General features: G+C 44.6%; 1 protein-coding gene across 1 annotated transcript in view; it reads left to right on the top strand.

The window, feature by feature from the left end:
- Nucleotides 1-17,773, top strand: part of CFAP65 (cilia and flagella associated protein 65) — a 621,863-nt gene that overhangs the window by 514,714 nt on the left and 89,376 nt on the right. The window contains exon 27 of the mRNA XM_078679214.1: nucleotides 10,275-10,412. Coding sequence (XP_078535340.1) covers nucleotides 10,275-10,412 — 138 coding nt within the window. The remainder of the gene's footprint in view (nucleotides 1-10,274; nucleotides 10,413-17,773) is intronic.

Consider the following 17,773-nt stretch of genomic DNA (forward strand, 5'->3'; position numbering starts at 1 on the left):
ATACATCTATCAAAAGGGGTAAAAGTGAAAACACGCTAATATTCTAATATGATTATTTCAAGAATAGAATTCAGGAGAAAATATAAATCACATTTAAATTCCTAAACAGTATGGGGAAGAATTGTGCTCTAAAGGTAAAGTAACATGGAAAACATACTATGGAAAATGCAATAGGTTTTCATATGGTAGACTGCGGAAAACATGGAAATATAGCATGTGCAAAGGTATGTCTTTATTGAAGCAAAGACAGAAAAATAGAAAGGCGCAGTATAGAGTTCTCAACCCTATCTATATATTTACCTAGAATGGTGTGAAAACCAACCCTGGCCACGGATCAGTCAAGGACAGGAAATACCCCAAGGTATAGCAGTCATCAATGGGGCAGCAGGTGCAGAATGGACACCCCAGGATAGGACAGGAAACCCAGATTAGGATCAGGACAGGACCACCAAGGCACGACCAGCACCCGCAGTTTGGAAGCAACGCCTGCGCTCCACCCTCTCTGCAGCTATCAGTCAGAACCCCGATTGGGTTAGCGAACTCATCAGCAAAGTGCTCCGCCAGCACTTAAGTTTTAGTAAAACCTTAAAAGTCTATGGTCAATTTCGGACAGAGTGCTCCGCAGCGCTCTGTAAATTCAGTCACCTATTGAGTGCGTTGGGTCAGTGACAGGTCAGCTATTCAGACAAGTCGGACAAATTCTATAGCTAAACCTAGGCTAGATATACTGTTTTTGGGTCAGTGTACCACCCCCCAATGTTGCAAAGTGTCAGAATCCCCAATTTCGATTGGTCCCAAAGTAGGCTAGGTTAACACACCAATCAGAACAGACTTTTCTAAGGCCTGATTTACATTCTAGGGTACCGCCTAGCCAGTTTAGGTTTCCCACAGACAAGTAACACAGAATACAATAGAGAATTTACAATGTAGCAAATTAGGAACACAATTTCTCCATCCTCCTGGGTCAGAGGTAGCTTTCTCAGGAGCATCTTGTCTGGGACTGCCAGCTGGCTGAGTTCCACCGCTCAAGGCTACTGCTCCCTGGGCTGCGCGGTCATGCGCGGAAGGGACCTTCAAGATGGCTCTCGACCCATTTCGGACCCCCCGTTTATCACGGTACATGAAAAGTAAGCGGAAACAAATTAAAACATAGAAATAAATGAATAAATTACATAACATGATTGTGTACTTATGATTTATCACTATAAAAATATACTATGCAGTTATGGTTTAGTGCAATACACAATAACACGCGAGCATCTGCACAAGCTTCACCATGTTATTACCCAAGCAGCCATCTTGTGGCTATTACGCATGCGCACCCTTTCCCTCCAAATCACAACTATGTCACGTCACGTGAGTGTGACTAACGCATGCGCAGAAGCAATACTCTAAACGGCGGCCATTTTTAGAAACACAAATTAATCGTATTAGTAAAACACATAGGCAAGCATCCCTAGGATACATGTATATAGTAAAAATAAAGGAAATTAGTAAGACGTACAATTTTGATTACAGTGTTATACACAAATCGAGGTTCTTGACTTCAGCAAGTCGCGTAATGTGCGAAATCTTGCTTCATCACTCCTCCCTAGCCATATGTAGAAGGGTACGTGGTGGTCTTCCATATAACAATTCAAAAGGAGAATATCCCAAGCTTTTCTGTTGGCTACACCTAATAGCAAAAAGGGCTAGAGGAAGCATATCCTCCCATTTGCGAGCCTCGAGGTTCAACAACTTTTTTAAGGTGGTTTTCAGGGTCAAGTTATAATGTTCCACCAATCCATCCGTTTGAGGATGGTAGGCTGCGGTACTTATCTGTTTGATGTGTAACTGTTGACACACTTGCTTCATGAGTCTGGAAGTAAAGGGCGTGCCTTGATCTGTCAATATTTCTCTTGGAAATCCACTCGGTCGAAGAAATTAATTATGGCTTTGGCGGCCTGGGTTGTATTAGGTTGCCTCAAAGCCACAGCCTCTGGAAATCTGGTAGCATAATCTACTAGTATGAGTACATAGCGACACCCACTACGAGAGGGTAGAAGGGGACCTATGCTATCCATTCCCACCCTTGAGAAAGGAATATCAATTACAGGTAGTGATCTTAGTTGTACCCGGGGTGGAATAGACTGACTGGTCTTTTGACATATGGCACACTCTCTACAATATTTTCGGACCTGATGATAGATCCCTGGCCAGTAAAACCTCTCTAGTATGTTTTTTTCAGTTTTCTCCCCACCAAAATGACCTCCTAGTAAGGTCTAGAACTTTCTCTCGGAAGGGTAGTGGGACTAGAAGTTGGGAGGGGAGTTTTTTCCCATCTTTTCGGTATAATAACCTTTCATGCTTGAAAAATTGGGGACCTACTTGGAGGGGTTCTTCCTGTTCGTGGGCTTGTTTCCAGACTTCTTGTAAGGTATTATCCTCTCGTTGAGCGGAACAAAAGTCCCTGTTGAGTTCCCATATAGATGGGTCTGTGCTTGTCATAAGAACAGCCTTTCCCTGCTTTTTCTCCCTGCATCTTTGTTGTTGACTTTTTCTGTCTTTTCCTCGTTCCCAACCAAGATGAGGTTCTGAAAAGAATGGTGCTTCTTCTCTTCACTCTTTATTTCCGGTTTCTGGGTCAGCCAACAGACTGGTGATGTGAGGACAGTCAGTTCCAAGGATCACAGGTTCCGGTAGATGGGGAAGAAGTCCAACTCTCATTGTTACTGGACTTTGGGCTGGCTGGTGCTGTATATCTACCTCAGTCATGGGATATACTTTACTGTCCCCGTGGATACATTGTATATTCACCATGCCTGTGGTAATGGGGCTTCCCCCAGGAACAACTTGGGGTCTCATAAGGGTTTGTTTACTTCCGGTATCAACCAGTGCTTCTCGGGCCCCCAATTTACAGCTAATTGTTGGTGGAACAGCCGTGTATCGTTGTCTGGACCAGCATTAGACCCCTTGTATATCCGACCTCCATAGGTTCCTCTTTTTGAGGGCATACTCTTGCTATATGTCCAAATGCCCCACAATGTTAACATTGGGGTCCTAAGGATGCAACGGGTCTAGGTATGACTGGTAAGGGGTTAGGTATAATAGTGACAGCTTCTGGCTTCTTAGGATATAAGGATGGTCGGGTGGTTCTACCAGATGATTGGCTGGGCAGCTTCCAAGAGCTATCATCTTTTCCTGTCTGTAACTCTTGTGCCCTAAAATAGGCTGCTGCGACCTCGACTGCTTTGTCTAAGGACAAATCTATATGCTGACGCACCCACCTTTGGGGGAACCAAAGAAGTAAGAAATTGCTCAAGGTATATTTTCTCTAGGATGGCTTCTTTGGAGGTAGTTAAGGGCTTTAACCATCTATCAGCGGCATGTTTTATGCGATAACAAAGGGCCCGTGGGTTTTCTTGAGGGCCTTCTTTAATGTGTCGGAGACGCATTCTATATGTCTTCATCTATGCCCATTCTTTCTAAGATGCATTGCTTGATGTCAGGGTATGGGGTGGTTCCTAGAGGGTTTGCGGCTTGATAAGCTGCTTGTAGGTCCCCACTCAGAAGGGGTCCGAGGTACTGTCCTCATTTATCTTCTGGCCATTGGGCAGCTCAGGCCATCCTCTCAAAATTGGCAAGGGAAAAATCGGAGTCCTCCCCTTGAACATACTTCTGTACTACCACTGAGGGTGGGGCAGTATAACCCCAGGGCTGTCCGAGTGTCTCTGCCAGTTTGTCCATCGTGGCTTTTTGTGTCTGTCCCTGACTGGTAAGGGTCTTATGCAGGGATTCCCTTTCTGACTCTGCGGTTTCCAAAAACCGGGCCATTATCTTCTCTAGGCGGTCTTGTCCTTCCACCATCTTTTTGACTACGGCCTCCATTTCCTCCGATCCCACTTCTGACACCAAATGTCAGAGGGATGGTCGGAAGCAGAAGCGAGGAGGCTGTATGGGGTCAATAATGAGAGCTTTTATTAAGGACAAAGTAAAAATGGGTGGCAAAGAAATAGTCCGGATAAATCAAAAAGGTTGATTGCTTGGAAAGGAGGTCTGTTAATTCGCTGCTACCAGGGCACTGTAGTAGTGTTCCTCAGGGTCTTAGTAGATCGTGATGGCCGTTTTCCCCTTGCGCAGCTACGATACCTATTACGGGTTTCCCTTCTCCCCCTTGACACTCCAGAAACCTATTACAGGTTTCCTTTGCTATGCTGGGATCACAGAGTAGGCTTGAAAACAAACAAAAGAAAGCAGCGGTCATAACCTGATCCTTTTTATCAAAGGACACCATCGCCACACCCCGTGGGAGAGTTTAAGTAAAGGCAAATACTTTAGTGTTGGGATACACAGGGTAATTATGGGGTCCCAAGGGGTGGGTCATGGCATTGAGGTGTCGGGCCGGGCGTGCATAGAGATTTAAAACAATGGTGGTGCCTGTGAGGACTCCCCAATAAGAGTACTCCCCTGCCCCTTGATTACTATCGCCTCCCGCCGCCCGTTTATCCTTCCCACCCCTTCCCTGAGTCCCTTCGTCCGGCATGTACCGCTAAGAGCCACAACTCTCCTGAGTTGTGGCGGCTTGCACGTCCTCCGGGATCCACCACTCTTCTGTCCACGTCTCGGGCTCTCCTCTTCGGTTTCCCCCACTCCGGTGTTCGCGTCGTTGTTTTCCAGCTCCTGGGTCCTTCGGCAATCTTCTTCCGGCTCCTGTCCTGCGGTTGCGCCTTCTGTCTCGGATCCGTCCTTCTTCTGCTGCTCTTGACCTCTCACCATGGTGCCTGATTGGTCGAGGGTGTATCCCGTCCCGCCTGCTAGCTGCCAGACTGCATCTGCGTTGGCGTTCTGTGGGAGGAGGGAAGATTTGTCTGTTAGCTGTGCCGGTTCTGCTGGTTTGTAGTCTTCATCAGGGTAAAGAATCCACCCTGTAGTTTGTGGGGTTTTACTGATATTGTCGGGAATGCGTGCTCTGTCTCCCTCACAATGAGAAAAGTGTAATAACCAATGTGAAATCTGAAACTCATGTATCCAATTTGAGGATAATGTTCATTCTTTTTTGCCTATGAAGGTATATTTTCTATAAAAACAATAAACAAATACAAACAATAATTGGGACTCCTGCAGCACAAATTATGCCACCCTAGGTTCTCATCTCCAGGGCCATGTATGCTGCCATTACAGACTGCGTACCTTGGTGAAGACAAATCCGAAGAGTCGACATGGCACATATCCCTGTGTGCCATGCCCACAGACACTGCCTGGGATATAGGTAAGACCCCCCTCTAGCAGCCCTTATAGTCCTAAGGCAGGGTGCACTATATCTCCTGTGAGGACATATCTGCATGAGCAGATACGTCCGAAACACTGGAGCAGAGTTTTTAACCTCCACTGTGCTCTCCAGCAACAAGTTGGCGAGCGCCAGCAAGGAAAATCCACCTCCCGGCAAGATTTTTCCTCGCTCACTCTCCCAAACTTCAAGGTGGCGAGCGTGAGTGAGAAAATCCACAAGTTGCAGCTCAATTAGAGAATGAACTCGAGTGGCAGAAAAGAAGCAGTGCCATCTTGCGCTGCGCATGGTGCCATTCAAGTTGATTTTCCAGCCCATGACAATCACCCGGCACTGAAAATAAATGCGAGCAGGCATGACCAAGCGCACTTTGCCGCTTGAGGAACTCTCCGCGTAACGCAGCATAGTTTTTGATCACTTCGCTGAGTTCCGCATGCCGTAACTCCCCGAACTCCTCCCAGGCTTAGTGTAGACACTCCAGGTAAAGGGCAATTGGCCACTACCTATCACTCCCTTGTAAACGTCCCTAAATGTAGTATTTAGGTGCCATCCCCAGACCCTGAACTTAGATTCCACGGACTCAAGAAGAGGACAAACGTAGTAACGCTGTTGGACCAAGAACTGCAGACCTTGTGGTAAACTCTGTGCCCAAACTCCTGCCTTTTGCCACAGAAGTCGACACTCTGATGTTTAGGGAATATTCTAGAGGCAAAAAACTTGCTGTTAGATACAGTACAGACAAGAAAGAGTGTTACCATAGGTAAGTAACTTGTTCATTGGTAGCTCAAGCTGTTGGGGAAATATCAGACCATTTCCTGGGTCACTTATCCACACTGATTAAAACCAGCTCAAAAACACCACAGAACTGCTGTACTGCCATCCAGAATTAAGTATCAAAGAATGCATGTGTTGCCACAAAAAACAATACAAAAATAATGTTGTGCCTATTCTTCTTTACTTCTAACTGTCCCAAACAGATTGAAACTGCATTAGCGTTCACTGAGTGATGTAAATGTACAGGAATTTATATAGCGCAAATCACCAAGCGGTTTCTAAGCGCTTGCTTAGGGAACCCGTCCTGGTATTCCCCTGTGAGATAACCCCGGCAGGGTATCCGCAAGGTGAAAGCCAGGCATCCCGCCGCGAGGGGCCGTTGTGGAGATTAAGCAAGCTATTGCCCAGAGTCGCAGAGTGTGAACCCGTGAATCGAGTAGGCACCGGAGCGAGAATTGTCAAGTCCGTGGACATTTTAGGACTCAAGACCCCGCCGAGCCGGGAATTGAACCCTGGTCCCGGGCTGACCTCTGCTTCCAGGTCTGCCTCCTCTAACCAGTGAGCCACACTTCTCCAATCACCATCCTAAATCATTTTCACATTGGGCCAGGACTTCACAAATTCCTACCCTGGAACATCAAGGTTTTCGAAACCTTAGTGTAAAACCTGGACCCCATTCCCCCTTGAAACCATCCCCCTTGCTATCAGTACCCAGTAACACCAAACCCCTTGATACTAGACACTTTGACGAGTACCACATTAGACAGAAATAAAAATGACAAACACTTTTGATAAGAACACTGTCTTTGACATCACACGTCTGTGCGACTACAATGTATACCAGCTTATCACTAGGCCTGGGCGGTAAATTCCGTTCGCAGAATTTGGGTAATTTCGCGTTCCGCGGAGAATGCAAAATTGCCAAAAAATGTGCGTTCTGCGACTCAAATGCGTGTTCGCAAGATATTTCCTCCCGAGCATGCAAACAGTGATTGCGAACAGTAAAAAAGCATCGCGAACAAGCAATTCCGCATGTTCGCGGAATTTCTGCGTGTTCGCGGAGATTTTTTACTGTTTCGCAGAGATTTGCGAAACACGATTATGCAAATTCCGCCCACCCCTACCTATGTGGAGAAGCGTGGCTCAATGGTTAGAGGCGGCAGACCCGGAAGCTGAGATCAGCCGTGAAACAGGGTTCGATTCCCCGCCTCGGCGGGTCTCGGGCTCAAAAATTCCACGGACTCGACAATTCTAGCTCCGGTGCCTACTCGACTCACGGGGTCACACTCTGCGACTCTGGGCAATAGCTTGCTTAATCTCCACTATGGCCCCTCGCGGCGGGATGCCTGGCTTTCACCTTGTGAATACCCTGCCGGGGTATCTCACAGGGGAATACCAGGACGGGTTCCCTAAGCAAGCGCCTTGAGACCCCTGGGTGATTTGTGCGCTATATAAATCGAAATACATTTACATTTACATTTATCACATCAACTAACTACAGGAATCATATTTCATTTAATTGTTGGCTTCACTGTGAAGAGATGAGTTTATTTGTTGATACAGATTTTTACCACGGCTATCTACAATGGAGCCCACAAGTAACTGTATTGATTATAAAGGAGATAGTGCTTCATCCAGATTGTGAGGAAGCATGCTTTTTGCAGGTTCATCTTCACTTTCTGCCCCCCATTTTGACTGCTAAGCACTAGTATAATGATTCTACAATGTCATGAGCCTTGCTAATCACGACTATGTGCATCTGCTTTGACCCTTTAAAACTTTTGTTTAATTGACTTATACCCAGTTGCCATAACATAGCTTACTTGTAAGTCCCTAGTACATGGTACCAGGGATACCTATGGCCTGTAAGTAAAAGTGTCTCTCTAGTTGTGCTGCTGCAAGCAAAAACATTACTCCCAGCCTGCCACTACAGATTGGTAGAGCAGTTTTAAATTGATGACTCAAATCTGCCATTAAAATGAATGATATGGTTCACCTTTCCTCTCTAATATACACATGTCACCCTAAGGTAGGCCTATTGCATCCTAATGCAGGGTATATTAAAGAGCAAAACATATATTTGTATATGTCGTAACAGCAAAAACCCCAAATTGTTGTTTTTACTGTTGAAAGGCTAGTAGCGTGCACGCACATTGGCGAGTGCAGGATTGGACGCTGACAACTCAGCTGTGCTAAATGCTGAATGAGACTACTGTTAGTACTTCAAGGTATCAAAATAATCATTACATTAAACCCGTCTGATGCGCAAATGGAATTTAATGTAACTTTTAGAAAATTGCCACTCTTGCCCAAGGTTTCCTGTGGCCCTTCGCAGATGCTGCCAACTAGGCAGCCTCCTGCTCAACTGGAGAGAAGTGTGAACAATTTGGTTGTGAGCCCAAAGGTCAAGCTTCAAAGGGGAAGAATAAATAGTGAACACACACAAAACGGGGTACTCTTTTGTTCAGGTAGATGGGTTGGTGTCGGGGACAGAGAGGGAAAGCAGTTGCCAAACCGGTTTTCCAGTAGGTATGTAGCACCTCTAGGGTAGGTTACCAAACAACACAGAAGGGGAGTCTTGTGAGTGGGCAGAACACAGTAATCTGGGATAGCTAGATGACACACTTCACAGGATGTTGTCATCAAGCATGAGGAATCCAAGTACCTCATTGGCTCATGAGCACCACATCCCCTGAGGGCACTTTCTGGTGATAACTGAGGCAGTCGTGGCCCCTAGGCTTCAGGTCTGGCCTGTACCAGAGAAGAGGACCAAAGGAGGACTGCCCCTCTGACCTCGGTCCTGGCAAATAGAGTCTGCACCAAGGTTGGACTGCTCCTGCTGCTCCTTGGGAATTTGAATTTAAAAACTTTTCCATAGCGCACTTTTACCATGCGGTTTCATGGCGCTGTTGGATTGAGAGAAGCGGGCAGGAGCAGAGGGGGATTAAGCATTGTAGGCTCGAGAGAAAAGAAAAGTTTTGAGACCCTTCCGGAATTCCATGTAGGAAGATGACATGCGGAGTTCCGAAGGAAGGGAGTTCCAAAACGAAGGAGCAAGTACTGCAAATTTCGTACCACCAGTCTTTTTCTTACTGAAGCGGGGGATAGTTAGCAGAGCCTGATGAGTGGACCTAAGCTCTCGTCCAGGAATGTAGGGGGAAGCAAAGTGTGGACTGTGCCTGTTGTCTCCTGCTCAAGGAGAAGTCATCCCCAAGCCCCAGAGAGAAGTAGAGACTCCAAGAGTCAGTTGACTGACTTCCTGTTTCAGCACTAGGGCCACAAAAGGTGAAGAGGCCTGCCTTGGCAAGTTGGTAGCCCAGATCACTGGATCATCTCTTGCCACCGAGGTGCAGCCTAGGAGACCCAGTCAGATGCTCAAAGGTTGCATGTGAATCTGCTGGACCCGGTAGAGCCGTCGGAGTGCAGTTTGATTGTCTAGGTGTAAGGTTATTGCCAGGAGGGAACTGCTGGTTTCATTGTAACCGAGACCAGTAGTATCCGAGGAACGTCGAAGTTTCCCCACCAATAACCTGGATCAAACAATAACCGCAGGAAGCCCCCATCGACCGTACAGCATACTTAGCATCTTCAGCATACTGCAACCCTTGCATCAGGGTCACTCTATAGAAGTCAATAGCAAGGTGCCATGAACGGACTATAGACTGCTCTTGCTTCAAGGTCACGGTTCTTTGGGACTTTGTTAGTCCCCCTGACCTGCTCCCTGCCGGACTTGGTCGCCCAGGGTAACTAGAAGTGATCGCACTCAACTTTGATAAATGTTTTCCATAAACAGTTTTGAAGTACCAAATCTGCAGTGCTTACTAATGCTTGGTTGTGGTTGAGTAGAAAGCTGTGATTTATTGTTTCAAGTATTTATAGCTCCAGAACCCTTTGGTGGATATTGATCATGTTGGTGTCTATAAATTCATTAAAATGCAGTCTATTTTTATAAATCGGGATTGGAATTATTGAAAGTCATAGTTTTTTGTATTCAATTGTTTCAGTGCTGTTTAGATGCTTTACTCTTGTTCCTTTGTTTAAGCCTGATTGCTTGAAGCCACAGATACCCAGGGTTGAGCCGAGGTTTGATAAACGAGCCTTACAGGACCCAATATGGTTATTGTGAGTGTATTATATAAATACTATATAATACATCACTTACCTCATACTGATGAAACATATTTAATGGCGTGGCTGTAGCTACCTAAAAAATCTTTCTGTTTGTCTCCCACAGGTGTTTGTGCAGAGGGAACTGGTCGGGTATGACAAGGAGCTAGTATTGTGGGAGGAGGAAAAGAAACTTCAGGCTGCAGAGTTCACTATCACTGACCAGGAAGTCAATACACAGAAGAACTCAAAACAGCAACCTAGAGTAAGTCATCAGTCTGTGTGCTCATTTTCCTGTATCTCAAAGCATTGTATCAGATTCCAGGAGGTGCAAGCAAAAAACAAAAATATCTCAAACAATCAAAGTAGTTTCATCAACCTTATGGCAAAGATGCTCCCTTTAAATGAAAGGAGACATCCATTGCCTGGTAACTGGTTGCTGTTCTCCATGTGGCTCAGTATATTGGATGCCAAATATGGAATTTGGGAACAAGGGTTGTATACCTCTAGAATTTCCAGTACATAGTTGGAGAAAACACAAATTACTTTTTCGCTTTACAGAAGTAAAATAATAAAAACAAAATACTATAGGTGACAAGTAAAGACCGTACAGTGCTTTACTTATAATACCTGCAAGTCCAATGCAATTTAGGACAGAATAAATCATTGGATGTGACCGGACGTCGAAATGCATTAGTTGCTACGACTGCCCCAATAGTTGTCATGGCCAGATTATAGTCTACTTCTTGTTGGAAGAAGAGGGGAGAGAGAAAAATAGATAAGAGAGAGAGATAGTAACGTGGGGTGGGGATCCCAAAGTATTTTTTTGATGCAAGAGGGTAGTTTCACATTTCGGTACCCTTATCAGAATGAGTGGTGGTCTATATGTAAACTTCTAAGGGTAGCCAAAGCAGTCTAGATTTATTGTGGTTGAAGTTTTGATTGGCAAATAGTGTTGGCCGTGCGTCTGAGTAAGCATACCCAGGTCCACCAAGTATTCTAAACAATAGATTTGAAGTCTGTCCAATCGCGAAGGATCATTTTCACACCTACTGTAAGGAGTAAGTTGAATAGTAAAAGTTATGTTATGTTGAGTGACGGAGAATTTGGAAGAATGATGGGGCCTAGGAGGATTAAAACTTGGTCCAGGGTCGCCTTACAGTGGAAGATGTAGCCTATTGTTTTGCTAATGTCTTCCTAGTAAGAGCAGATCATGGAGCAAAAAAAGAAAATATTTGTTTAAGGTTACCAACATCTGAAGAGAAGTTCCAGCATTTGTTTGAGTTTAACACACTGAATTTGCACAGTTTCCCTGAGGCCCAGAAGCATCTGTGTAGTAGCCAGTATTTACAAGGTAGGATGACAGGGAAGATCTTGAGCTTGGTAGCATGTGTCCAGACTTGAGACCAGTTATCTTCCGCAGCCGCGGCTGCTGCAGGTAAGAGCGGTGGGGCTGGGGGGATTTAGAGAGGCAACCATGAGGAAAAAATAATTATTTGTTTAATTTCCCCGTTGTTGTCCCTCGAAACCCCCCCCCATGCGGCCCCACACGCTCTTACCTGCAGTGGCTGGGACTCATCTTCAGTTAGTTGAGTGCAACCTTCTCTAAAGCAAGAGTCAGACGATTTGTTTTGGCGTTTTTGTATAGGGCTGGGAGTGTGTTCCTGGAGACTTTTGTAGATTTTAGAGGATTGGTGGTTTTTGGATGCAAGTAAAGATAGTTTCTTTAGAATGCTTGGGTTCTTTGGGTTCCGGAAGGATTGGTTATGATTGATCGTAACATTGAGTTTGAGGAAGTTGTAAAATTTCTTGTTAGGTATATCAAAGGATGCTTGTAGAAAAGAAAACAGATTAGGGTTGGCTCTATCGATCACATCTTTAATGTATAGGACATAGTGTGATGACCAGGACTGCCAGTGCCAGTGGGGGTTTTACCATCAATTTTTATTAATGGATTTTACAAAAGGACTTTTATGTCCTATGTGCCATGGGGATGGGTCACTTCCTGACTTACCATGCCATTCAGCATGTGGTGAGAACCAGCTGGGGTGCTGATGATGTGGAGCTACCCCAATCGCCCATCCTACATATACTTCTATTACAGGGTGGACAGTATCGGGCTATTCCAGTCCTGTACAAGGCATTGTGCACGTAACCAGAAGGACATGGAAAAGACGCTGACTCGCAAGAATGACCTTCCTGCACAACTATTGATGGCACAGGCCTGTCTAAGATCGACTATTGCAATGACCTCTTCTTAAATGCCCAGGAGAAAGTTTTAAATAAGCTGCAACTAGTTCAAAACTCAGCGGCCAGAATATTGTCTGGCACGCCCAATTTTAAATCTATTTCTCCAGTTATACGCCAACTTCATTGGCTGCCGGTCAGGAACCAAATTAAATTCAAGGCACTCTGTATCGCATACAGGGCAATTACCAACTCTGGACCTGAGTTCCTAAGAAAATCATTATGCCTGTACACTCCTAACAGACCCTTGCGCTCCTCTTCAGCCCGCTTCTTAACTGTCCCACGTTTGAAGAAATCATCATGGGGAGACAGACGCTTTACATTTGCCACGGCAAAATTATGGAACACCCTCCCTCTTCACATCAGGGCTAGTCCCTCCCTTCTTAAATTTAGGAAGCTAGTAAAAACTTGGCTTTTCGAACAGTAATTACTCATTCCAACAGTCTGCTCTACTACTGTCTTTTCAGTGCCGAGACACCTCTGGGTAGTTGTGCGCTATACAAATTGCAAACATAAATAAATAAATAAATAAACTGATAGAAGCGGGATTCTATCATATGGTGTGAGATTACCCCCACTACAACTAACATGTAAGGAGAACACAACTTTCACGGCTGAACTGACAAGCCATGCATTGACTTCCACTTCCAAATCCTGCCTCCTTGGACTCCATCACAAAGCCAAAGGGAATAAATACCAGCACTGATTTATCAGCCTTGAGCTGGAAGGCACCGACAATCCCAGACACTACTAACTGGCTCAACACGTTACTGAAATGGGCACGGACAGAAGCACCGTATTACGTTCTCTCCATGACAGGATAATGACAAGAGTGGGAGGTGGGAACTGGGACACATACATTGTGTACATCGAGGCTAAAAACAAAGCCCGGCCACCATGAGGGGAGACTCAGGAGCACAGTTGATAGAGCGCGCAGGTCACCCGACTCACAAATTTACCATATACGCATTGGGCCCATAAATTCAATCTTCCATATTTATTAATCGGGTAACCTTACACTCTACTACCAGTATTCCTGTTCCTTCCTATTGTATTTCCAATGTACCCGACTTACCACTCCACTGTTACGGGTACCTATGATCACAATGGATCCGGGAGCTAGTTGTGAAAATAAGTAAACAAAACAAAAATACCATATACAGTTGAATAATGATGTTGTACTCTTAAATAACCACAAACTCGGGAAGTTTTCAAGACCTTTATCTAATCATTATTATCTTCTAGTGTCATGAGCCAAAGGTTCACCCCAATCAAACTATCTGTCACGAGAATCATAACAATTGTATAACTATGTATGAGAGTAAGAAACATTTAGAATCATGAAAAATAAAGGAAGGGAAAATAAGGAACACGCTATTTTAGATAAACAGAACTTCACAACTTCACTAAAGGCGGGTAAAGAAAGGGAACATACTAATCAAAGTAGAATTTCGAAACTCACTAACGATTCAGAGGAAATGAGACTCAGGCTATTTGATTTATCCAGATATGCTTATTCTCTATAGGAAGGGTAAGAATGGAACAAACATATATGCAAACAGTTTTAGCATTTACTTAAGGTAGGTAAAAAAGTGGAGCATGCTAATAAACAATAAAACATGAAAAATCTCATTTAAGGAGAGAAGGTTAAATGACACATGTAAATGTATATTTCGTTCAAGACAATAGGAAAGAGTTTAGAATGACGGACACCCACATGGATTATATTTACCTAGGACAGATTGTAGAACTAACCCTGGCCACGGGTCAGTTGGGAAAAACGGGAAAAGGACCCTCAAGGACTTAGGTTGCCGGTAGGCGAACAGGTACGGCTCATGAACAGTCAGGACAGGATAACCCCAGGATTTGGATCAGGACCGGATTCGTCTAAGGGTACGACCAACTCCTGCAGCTTCGGATGCAACGCCTGCGCTACTCCCTCTCTGCAAGGAATCTGCCAATAACCCTGATTGGGTTCTCGAATCTCCCAGCAAAGTGCTTCGCCAGCAATTAAGGTTTCCAAACCCCGATATAGTTTGTGGAAAATTACGGACAGAGTGCTCCGCAGCTCTCTGTATCAATCACCTATAGAGTTCGTTGGGTCAGTGACAGGTCAGCTATTCGGACAAGTCGAACAAATTCTCTAGCTAAACCTAGGCTAGTTATACTGTTTTCGGGTCAGTGTACCACCCACTAATGTTGCAAGTGAAAGGGTCCCCAAGTTCTGATTGGACAAAGGAGGGGATTAGGTCACCATTTACCTAAGATTTTGACTTTCCCAGACTTAATATTCAGTTCTCGTACCCACCCCTTAAGTTCTAGCTTCCCATGACACTAGATTTACAGAATACAATAGAGTATACAGTAGTGAAATACAATTGTAACAGTTTTAGGTACAAGTCGGCTTCTGCAGCTAGGTCACAGTTCAGGTTCCCAGGAGCATCTTGGCTTTGGCTGCCAGCTGGCTGGGCTCCACTGCATCATGAGGTTCTTTCCCTCATCACGTGACGAGTACCAGAAAGGCTTTTCAAGATGGAGTCACGAGTGTTCCTCAGGCCCCAAAGAATGCAGTACATGAAAAGTAAGCGAAAACAATTTAGAAATACAGAAAAATTTAATACACAGTATACCATGAATAGCTACACTATACCCCTTACTTGATAATAACTATAGCATTAGGATAAGTGCGGAACGAACAACTTTGCGAAAGCAGCTTTGCAAGCACGGAGCATATGAGAAAACAAATCGGCCATTTTAGCAGTATTGCGCATGAGCAAACATTTCCCACCAGAACTGCAAGTGCGTCACGTCACGTGATTATGACCGACGCATGCGCAGACTAAATTCCCGCGAAGCAGCGGCCATTTTAGTGGCAAGCGTTATTACTGTTTAGTAAACACATAGGCAAGCGTCACTGGAACACCCCGTGTAGTGTAAAATGTGCAATATTAGTAAGACAAACATATTGATTTGACTATTAACACTATTTGAGGTTCATGAGTACAAGTAAAGTCCACATTTGTAAAGCGCACAATCACCCGTAAGGGTCTCTAGGCGCTGGGGGCCGTCGGGAAGATTAAGCGAGCTATTGCCCAGAGTCACATGGTGCTGGGCTAACCTGCCGCCGGAGCCGGGGATCGAACCGTGGTCCCCAGATTCCAGCGTCAGTCGCCTTGGCCGCGGCGCCACACCTCTCCCTCAAGCAAGTCGCGTAACGTACGAAACCTTGCTCCATCACAGTAAGATACTGCATGTAATGACGGCACACCAGGACCCTGGAGCCCCCCCACCTATGTTCTTTTCTAGTGAATGCCAGTTACAAGATGTACAGCCAGGACCTGGGGGCATGTCCGCACCCTTTTGCTATCATTAATAGATTAATGCGCTCCACCCACTTTTCTTGACTCTTTGGCCCCCTCACATATCATCTGGCGAGTGACCCTCTCTTCCCTCTTTCATCTCACAAGATCCCCGGTATCACACACATGCCTTTCTTAGTGCCAGCTACTTTATCTCTTTTGTATTTTTTACTGTGCTTGTCATGACTATGTATAATGTAAGTACGATTATGGACAGATCACTTTCTTAATGGCTTCACAGTTGTTACTGTGTTTGTGTAATTGATAGAGCGGGCAGGTCACCCGACTCAGTTTACCATACTCACCTGGGCCCATAAAGCAACACAACTTATACTTGTATGTGAGATTAATGAGGTAACCTGGGCACTTACCCTAATCAGTGATTTATGAATTTCATTTAGGACCTATACCATTGACTTACCAATCCTTGTAGTCGGTACCTAAAGTCCTCAGGATCAAGGGTGTTAGAATAATAGGAAATAACATTTGCACTCATATAAAAAAAAATTTAATTGCATTAAGCAATAGAAAATTCTCAATTAGGAAGATAACGATAAGAATAAAAATATGTATAGATTTTATAAAGCAGTCTTTACACATTTGGCATTAGGGTGGGAAGAGAGAAGGAAACAGATTAATGACATACGACAATATGCAAAACCTTCATCATTTAACATTAGGGTGGGAAAAAAGAAGGAATCAGAACAATGACATACCCACATTGAATATTACCTAGAATGGTGGGAAGAACTAACCCTGGCCACGGGTCAGTTTAAAGGACAGAACCCCGAAAGTGCAGGCACCATAAAGGCAAGCAGGTGCAGATCAGAATCAGGACAGGTAAAGCCAAATTGGATCAGGAAAGAACTACCACAGGCTAAGACCGGCACCCGCAGTTCAAGTTGCAACGCCTGCGTTACTCTCTCTCTGCAGCTAACAGCCAGAACCCGGTAAGAGTTATCAATTTCTCCGACAAAGTGCTTCGCAAGCACTTCAGCTCTCAAACCCCGATCTGGGTTTCGAACCTTCTGACGGAGTGCTCCGCCAGCACCTCTGCTCTCTATCCCTATTGAGTGCGTTGGGTCAGTGACAGGTCAGCTTTTCGGACAAGTGGGACAAATTAACTAACTAAGCCTACCCTAGTTATACTATTTTCCAGGTCAGTGTACCACCCCCCAATGTTGCAAGTGTAATGATTAGACAAAAGAATGAGGAGAGGTCATCACAACATACTAAAATGAAAATTTTCGGAATGAATATTAATGTTTGCGTTCCCGCCCATCAATTTATTTTCCCACGTATATGTTTTATTCCACCCGGCAGTGAATGTATCAATAATGATTACAATGTAGTCCATATTTTAGTTTTTAGCTTCCTTCAGAGGGGTCAGAAGTTGACTTTCTCAGGAACATCTTCTAGCAAGTTGGTTCTTTGGCTGCATTTCAAAGGTCATTCTGCTTCATGGACTTTGTGTTTCGTGCGCAGTCGCAATTTCCCCAAGATGGAATTCAGCAATAGGCGTCAGGCCCAAATTGATTTACATGTAAGAATAGAAAAGAAACAGTTTGAGAACACAGAATAAATGAATGCACTGCATACCACTTATCTCTACTCTATTCCCATTACTTTATATTTAACTATTGCGTTAGTGTTAAGCAGGACGAACAGCTTCGCAAAATCAGCAGTGCAAGCTTCATGCATGCTGTAATACAGAGCAGCCATCTTAGTTGTAATGCGCAGAAGCAAAATATTCCCTCCAAAGCAAAGAGTACGTCATGTCACGTGAGTGTGACAGACGCATGCACAGTAAGAAATCCCGCGTAGCAGCAGCCATTTTATTTGCAAGCGGATTAACATTAGTAAAAGCACATACGCAAGCTTCTTCTAGATACCCAATGTTTTGTGAAATGCAATATTAATAGGACAAACATGTTGGTTAGCGAATTAATGTTATGTCGAGAGGACTGAGTAAAAGCAAGTCGCATTATGTGCAAATCCTTGCTCCACCATAATAAGAAAA

This window comes from Lissotriton helveticus, chromosome 3_1 (genome assembly GCF_964261635.1).
Source record: "Lissotriton helveticus chromosome 3_1, aLisHel1.1, whole genome shotgun sequence".
Taxonomy (NCBI): Eukaryota; Metazoa; Chordata; class Amphibia; order Caudata; family Salamandridae; genus Lissotriton; species Lissotriton helveticus.